Source organism: Habropoda laboriosa, unplaced genomic scaffold (genome assembly GCF_001263275.1).
Source record: "Habropoda laboriosa isolate 0110345459 unplaced genomic scaffold, ASM126327v1 scaffold269, whole genome shotgun sequence".
Classification (NCBI taxonomy): domain Eukaryota; kingdom Metazoa; phylum Arthropoda; class Insecta; order Hymenoptera; family Apidae; genus Habropoda; species Habropoda laboriosa.
In genome coordinates, this window is record NW_017100417.1 from 401,769 (window position 1) to 409,593 (window position 7,825).

At 44.7% G+C, this 7,825-nt stretch overlaps 1 protein-coding gene across 1 annotated transcript; it reads left to right on the top strand.

Annotated features, from left to right (window-relative positions):
* The first annotated feature begins 3,509 nt into the window (after positions 1-3,509).
* Positions 3,510-6,272, top strand: LOC108575502 (slit homolog 2 protein-like). Its single transcript, XM_017938319.1, has one exon. The coding sequence runs from the start codon at positions 3,510-3,512 to the stop codon at positions 6,270-6,272; it is 2,763 nt and encodes a 920-aa protein (XP_017793808.1).
* Positions 6,273-7,825: the final 1,553 nt, after the last annotated feature.

The following is a 7,825-nucleotide window of genomic DNA, read 5'->3' on the forward strand; positions in this document are numbered from 1 at the left end:
CGTTTAACCAAGTTGAAGAGTTCCCTTTAATCAGTCCTTCATTTATGGTTTCCGCGTGATTGATAAGCACGGTTCTGTTTAACTTTCAGCACACTCCACGCGCGCCTATATATCGAGATGTCCGTTAGTCGTCGGCAAAACGGCTCGCTAACGAAGTCCCGAGAACCAAGGAAATCCACCCTTTAAGTCCGCTGGCTCAAGTATTTAACCGCGACCAACGCTAACTTCGTTGGCGATCGTTTACCCTGATCGAACAGAAATATCGAGAGCACTGGAGCCGTTCCAAGATCACGTTCGATCGTCCCCGCAGGTCCGGCAAGTAGCGCAGTAATTCCCTGGAGATTAGAGACGTGGAGAAACTAATTTATGGCAGCCGAAATTCTGCTTGCCGGCAGCCTGCTCTGTTGCGTCCATGTATGGATACACATGGACACCGATATAGCCCTCGTGTACAAAATATACATGTATGTATATGTAGATACACGTGCGTGTACGTATCTATTTAAAGCGTTAGACTTGTTAGAGGCGTTATTTGGAGTGTTTCGAGTAGTTATGTGTAGACAGTTAAAGCTAAATTAATTGAAAGTGTTTATGGGAGAAGTGGAAAATTGAAGTTCATTCGGATATCGTTGATTTCTCGTTTATCGATTCCAAGTGGAACATGTGTTGTGCTAAATGAGACAATGGGAGGATTTTTGAAGAGCTGCTGAGGGATACTCGGGATGTATTGAAATAAAATGCTTCTATTCTAAAATTAAAATAAAGTTAAAATAAGATTTATTTTAAAGAAAAATTCTATAGTGCAATTGAAAAAAGATTTTTTACGCGACCTTCATTCTTGTAATTAGTTCAGAAAATTCTCCATTACTTGTTCCAATAGTATGTGGTTTACTGACATAATCATTGATACTGTGGATATGGAAAGGTTATTTTCAAAAAATAATTAATTGCACAATTGTGATTTTAATTGTGCAATATGTAATACAACTGCAGAATTATACAAATAATAACGAGTAACCTACATTACACAGTCTTATTTGAATGTAACCTGATTATTCGACAACAGTTCTCAGAAAATCGTCGTATTCCATTGTCACACACGTTACATGTTGCGATCCAGACAGTAGAATATCCGAATACACACGTAGATCAGACTGCTTCAATTTGAAGCAACAGCGTAACATTTACTAAACACTTTACGTTTAAATTGAACGATTGCGTGTCTCTAGAAATCCTAAAACGTCGTCAAATCGAGATTAACGGTGGGAATTTGTAAGTACGATTGCACCCACCTGGTGTTCGCTTTGCGGCAAAATTTCAACTGGTTGTTAGTGCTGTTTCTGAATAATCATGCGCAAGTTTTCACTCGAAATGATCACTTTACGCACACGCTTCGACTGAAATTCAAATGCAATTCAAACACGATACTATTTAATGTATTCGTATAAAAAAAATATTCAACGAGAAACATAAATATTGTAACGGTGTAAAAATACGCAATTAATAAATATTTAATAATATATATATCGATATTAATAAATAATTCATAAATTGATAAATCGAGTTATCGATATAATTGGTTATTTTTTTATCGGAGTGGATATGGATAAATCGTGCAAAAACAACAGGAAAATTTTCAATCTGCCACATTTCATTGAATTACGTTTATAATTTGTTGCATTCAATGATTTACACAACAATGCGTATTTTACGTGTTTCGTCAGAGAAAAGCGGCTGTAACATCCTATCTCGTCATGTCGAAAGGTATACTTAATAGGTATTCTAATTACGCAGGGAAATAACAAAAGGATATACGCGAGTACGTTGAAAATGACAGCATTATACATGTATCTATATGCTGGAGAATGTGAAAGTAGTTGACAGTAAATCTCCTTGTCCTTTCCTTCCGAGTACTCTATTCAATCATTCTCCTCTAAGTAAGATTATACCAGCACAAGCTAAGACAATGGCTTCTTAAGGGTAGGAATCAAGCTTAAGCGGTTTGAATTTTGACTATACACACGATACGGAATTCCCACTGCGTACATCTACTTATTCAAAGCCAGGTTAATTATTCCGCTTATTGTTCGGCGAGACCGTTGTTCAAAATCATAAGAATAAATTCTAACGAAATTATCCTGTCGTTTAAAAATATTTAAAAAACACTTCAATCAACCATCGACTAAGCAAAGGACAGCTTTGCCATTTTATTCCTAATTGTCCTAATATTGAGTTAAAAAGAAAAGGAAAGACGCTAAAAAAAAGTCGAGTGAATTATACAATATATTTTCTAACGCATTACAGACAGGTTCGTAGGAAATAAACGTATTGAGCGAATTGCCTTAACCAGATAGAAAGCGTGCGTGCCGGGGAAGTAGCTGACCTCTCACCTTATTCCGTGAGAACTGCACCTCGGTTCCTTTGTAATCCCAGCACGCGAATCGAATTTAAGAAAGCCAATGGCTAGCTGTTCGCGAAGCTGCTAGCAAAGTTTCAGTTGGATTAGCGATATACCACATGATCATTGTTTCAACAAATCGTTCCAATACCTTCGTCTTTTATTTACCAAGAATAATTCATACAAACAGCAAACGTCAACAATTCACAATCTGTATCACAGTCGATCAACCGGAAGACGCGAGTAAGCAATAACGTTTACGCGAAAACCTCCACGATAGAACGAGCAGCACAGAACGAAGGAAACAAGTTTCATCGAACACACGTTGGAATAAAAAAGAAAAGCAACGGAACACTACTTTCCAAAATACTTGTCCGTATCGCCCGCATTTAGACACCTATCTCGCAAAGGGAGCACGTCGTTACAACGAATATACGGGCAGTGAGGAGTAAGAAGAAGAAGAAGAAGAAGAATGGTTTCGTTTGCTTACTATGAATACCGCGAGGTCAGTGAACGGTCTGAGCCTAGCGCCTTGGAAATCCCCAGCACGCGAATGAAATTTAAAAGAAAGTGGAGAAAAGTCAGTCAGTCAGTGAGCCGAGCAACCAGTCAGCCAGTCGTCAACGGCGGTAGTTCGTGAAATCGCAGGATACCGGCACTACGCATCAGTACGCTGTCAGAGGACGCAAGCGCGCTCGCGCCCCTTATCGAGTTCGAGAGCAAAAGCAACGGGTGTACCGGTGGTGGTAGGCGGTACACATCTATAGACAGAAAGAGAAGCGGATAGGGGTGGTGGAGGACAGAGGAGGAGGGAGGCGGGTGCAGTTAGGAGTCGGGAGCCGCAGTGTTTGTCTGTCCTTCGTATGGACATCACGTCTGACGCGGCTGATAGTCTACCCGCGCTCTGGCATTCGTGTATACGCGTAAGTTTTGGCGGCATCTATCATCTCCGATCCAGGACGTGTCGCGCGTCAAATCTCCGCCGTCGATGAGCTGCCGGTCGTGCTTTATGCCAGCTCGCGACACGATCGTTTCGTTCTGGTGACGTCTCGACGGGTGATTCGAGGATTTAATCGGTCGATCGAGATGTGAAGACGCCGTATTGGAAGCGATGTGGCTTCCGTTGTTACTGCTCGCCTTGATGGCGAGCGGTTCCGCGTGTCCAGATTTATGCGAGTGTCATCAGAGTGCCGTCGAAGGTGACTTGCCGGCTCTTCTCTATGTGAAGTGTCGTGGTCGTGCGCCAGGATTATCGGAATTACCAGTAAAGACTAGAGGTCTTGAGGTGGACGGAGCCGACGAGTACGAAGTGATCGGTTTCTTCGACGAACTGGAAGTGAGCGATTCGGTGAACGATTTCGAGGTGATCGGTACGTTGAACGAGTTCGACGCGAACGATACGTTCGACTGGAGAGAGGACAATACGACGATACTTCCTTACCTCGACGAATTATCGGTGACGAACTGTTCGTTGGTGTTCTTGAACGTGTCGTGGCATGGTTTTAAGCGTGTGAGAGCATTGAACCTGTCATGCAACAATCTGGCGCGGTTGAACGACGTGCTGGTAGGCGGTATGACGAATATGAGCGAGCTGACGCGTTTCGACTTGTCTGACAACTCGCTGACAGACGTGAGTGCCGGGGCTTTTAGGACGCTTGCGGGATTGGTGAGGTTAAGTTTGTGTAGAAACGCGATAACCACGGTGCACGAGGACGCGTTTCAGGGATTGGACCGGTTGGAATTTCTCGATTTGTCTGATAACAGGCTGGCAGATTTGCCAGACAGTGCGTTAACACCGCTCTATTCGTTGCAAAAGTTGGATCTCAGTGGAAATCAGCTGCAAGTTTTAGGTGCCAGGTGGTTTCAGAGTCTCGACAGATTGAGGGAACTCGACGTTTCGAGGAACGGTTTAGCACGGGCAGCTTCGGGAACTTTGCAACCGCTTCCGGGATTATCGGTACTAAAACTCTCGGAGAATCCTCTCAAAGAAAGAGATGTCTCCCTGCTGTTAGGTACAGGCTGGCGTTTAGAAACTGTGGACGCATCTCGTACAGGTTTAGTAAGGGTTCCAGCTGCTCTAACGAGATCCGTGAGAGCGCTCAGACTCGCCGGTAATAAGTTAACCACAATTCGCGGCGGTGACTTGGACAGTTATCCCCTTTTACGTATATTGGATATTTCGGAGAATCGACTGGTTGACATCGAGGACGATGCACTCGGCCGTTTAGAAGTTCTCGAAGACTTGGATATTTCCGGGAACGTTCTCGTCAAGATTCCAGGAAGTCTGCCGACCAGCTTGACACATTTGAAACTCCAACGGAACGCGATAACAGTTTTGAAAATAGACGACCTCCAAGGATTGTATAATTTAAAATGTTTAACGTTGAACGGCAACGATATCACCGTGATTGAGGTAGGAGCACTCGGTCAATTACCGATACTGGAAGAGCTGGATCTATCGGATAATCCCATTAAAACGTTACCGGCTAATACCCTAAGTGGTCCAAGCAACATCGCCAAGCTTCGTATGTCGGGATTAACTTCGCTTGAACGGAAGCAAGAGGAACACAGTGACATGGCATTTCCAGTACCAACTCCCGAAAGACTCGTATTTCTCGACGTATCGAGGAGTCCTGTTCTTGCTAGGCAGCTTTTAGCAGATGATGCCGCGTTGTCGGCTTGCAAAAGCTTGATCGAACTGAATTTATCCGAAACCAACGTCACCGGTCTCAGATTCGATCTGCCGTATATGCTTCCACAATTGCGCACTCTTGATCTAGATGGAAACGATTGGGATTGCACAGAAGACCTATATTGGCTGGGTGAATGGCTACGGCAGCACGAACAACTAAATAAAGGCGTTCAACCAGGTCAATGCGCGACTCCGCAAGAATTGTCAGGGTCTCTCCTGTCCGAATTACCATCACCGCCGAGTCCTCTTCCTACAACAGTGCCAACCACAACACCCACCGCATCGACATTATCGATTCTATCTGGAATCGAGCGTACATCTCATCTTCATAAATTAAACGTGTCTTCCAACATCGTCGATATCAAAGGAACCGTGAATTCTATCAACGATACAACAAACCAATCGACGAACTCGAGCCGCGAGATCGATAATTTCTATAACGCCACTAACAACAATTCGACGAAAAGTAAAACGAAAAATGTCGGGACGACGACGACGTTGCTGGGTAACAAGAGCCGTTCCTACGAAGCGCCGACTTTCTTCAGAAATGTCACGACGTCGACGACGACGGAGGAACAGAAGGGACGGAATTTCAGCGAGAAAGTTATCAAAGTCGATCAGACCTCCGAGGAGATTAAAAATTCAATTATAGACGTCGCCAGGCTGTCGTATCGGAGAACGAACGAGGGCAAACCGTCAATTATTAGGAGGGAGGATGATTCGGGAACTTTTGATAATCGTATAGACGGTAAGAGGCAGAAGAGCAGAAGACCGAGCAAACTTACCGTATCATCGAACAAGATCACCTCCTCGAAGATATCGAAACTTGCCACGGTGAAGGAGGAGGAGGAGGAGGCGGGTGAAAAGAAGACGGCCGAAAAGTACTCGAAGAGACTGAACAATCTGACAAAAGAGAACTTAGTACTAGGGAATACTCCTGCTTCAAATACGATAGCAGAGGAATTGAATAGTCGAGCGACTGATTCCGACGCGAGAGTCTCCGAGGCTTTATCCGCTGGTGCTCATCCTGGAATGTTGGTGCTGGCTGGTGCTGCTCTTGGTGCCGCAGCTGCGCTCACTGTAGTCTTGTCACGACGAGCCACAGTGCGCCGGAGGGACAGGTATCATCGTCACGAGAATATCGAAGTGCACACGCTCACTCCGACCACCGAACTTTGGTGACCAGAGTCTGAGTACGCGCGATTATTCGACAGAGATAAGCGACTGTACGCCGAGGATTATGAGAAACGTGTCGAAATTTTGTCAATATTGTCGCAAGGATTTCTCAGTACGCGACTGACGGACCTTTACTTCAACGACACGTCCAAGTAACCCGATATTTTTTTCCTTTCGAACCAGCCGTGCGTCTACAGGATCGATCTTTCACGTTTGAAGTTTTAATTGCTGTTCCCGCGCGACAAGTGTAAGACAGGAACACCTGGATAATTAGAGAAATTCAACATTCGTTCGAAACGAAACAACTACTGTAGAACTCAGCCGAGACTTTTCTGGCGGATGGGTCGTTCGGCGATAACGCTGTAGAAGAAAAAATTCGTGAAACGAACAGACACCGAGAAGTTGCGACTAAGATGTACAAAGCTCGAACAGATCACCTTACTTTTCCACGAGATAGCTGAAGTAGTTCCCGCATAACCATCAGACTCGGCTTTGTCCGTCGGGAAATACCGGACACACAAGAAAGTTCAGTGAAGCAAACTGTTGGGCGAAATCCCACGGAGTCTGTGAAACATCTCTCAATACGAATCTCGACCGAACGATAAACTCGGAGCCAGAGGTGGAGCTCGGTTACATTAAGAAAAATGAACGTGCATCATCGATAAACTAACTGAACAAAGATTGTTTGTCTAAAAGTATCGAAATGAACTACAATTCGCGAGCAAATAACTGATCGAACTTAATCCTCGGGTATGTTCTTCGTAATCTCGTTCTCCAACTCGGAACGAACAAATAAACAAGCACACACACACACCTATACAGAACACAGGCAGAAACAAAAGACGAGTGGTAGGTGGCAATAATTTAAAGAGAAAAAGAAAAAACGAAAAAAAAAGAAGAAGAAGAGAGGCAGTCTCTCGCACTGCATCGATCTCAGGCGGATCGGGACGTTAAATAGCACACAGTGACAATAATAATCGTAACGTGCCACGTTTCTGGATTGGACTTTTCACCGTACGTTTAGGACGCTTCCGTGATTGGGTAGAAGTGCGGCTAAAAGTACGAGGGAAAAACGCGGTGAGAAAAGGCGAGAGATGAGAGAAGAAGGCTCAAGAAGGGAGGAAGACGGCGGAGAGAAATTGGTGGGACGCAGGGAACATGTTGGCGTGAAATTCGTGGTGGCGAATTGTACGTTTGAATGACAGTGCGAGACGGGAAGCGAGAGCGATTGCTGGCCGGAAGAACTTTTATCGAACGCTGTGAGATCGAGTGAGAGAAGAAAGCGCGAGTGGTACGAAGAAGTAAGTGAAGGTGAGGGTGTGAGGAAGTATGCGAGGAACGAGCAAAGAGCAAGAATGAGAGAGAGAGAGAGAGCGTGTGTGTCTGCATGCATGTGAGAGAGAGAGAGAGTAAGGAGAGAATGTGTGTGTGTGCGAGAGAAATGATCGCGAGGTGGAAACCGCTCTCAACGGCGGCAACACCGAGTGTACAGAAACGTAGCTTCCGAACTTAATTCTGGAGGCTTGGCCAGTTGCCAAGACTCCTTAACAAACAGAAAA

Coding starts and splice junctions, on each gene's coding strand:
- LOC108575502 (XM_017938319.1), top strand. CDS start 3,510: ATGTGGCTTCCGTTGTTACTGCTCGCCTTGATGGCGAGCGGTTCCGCG.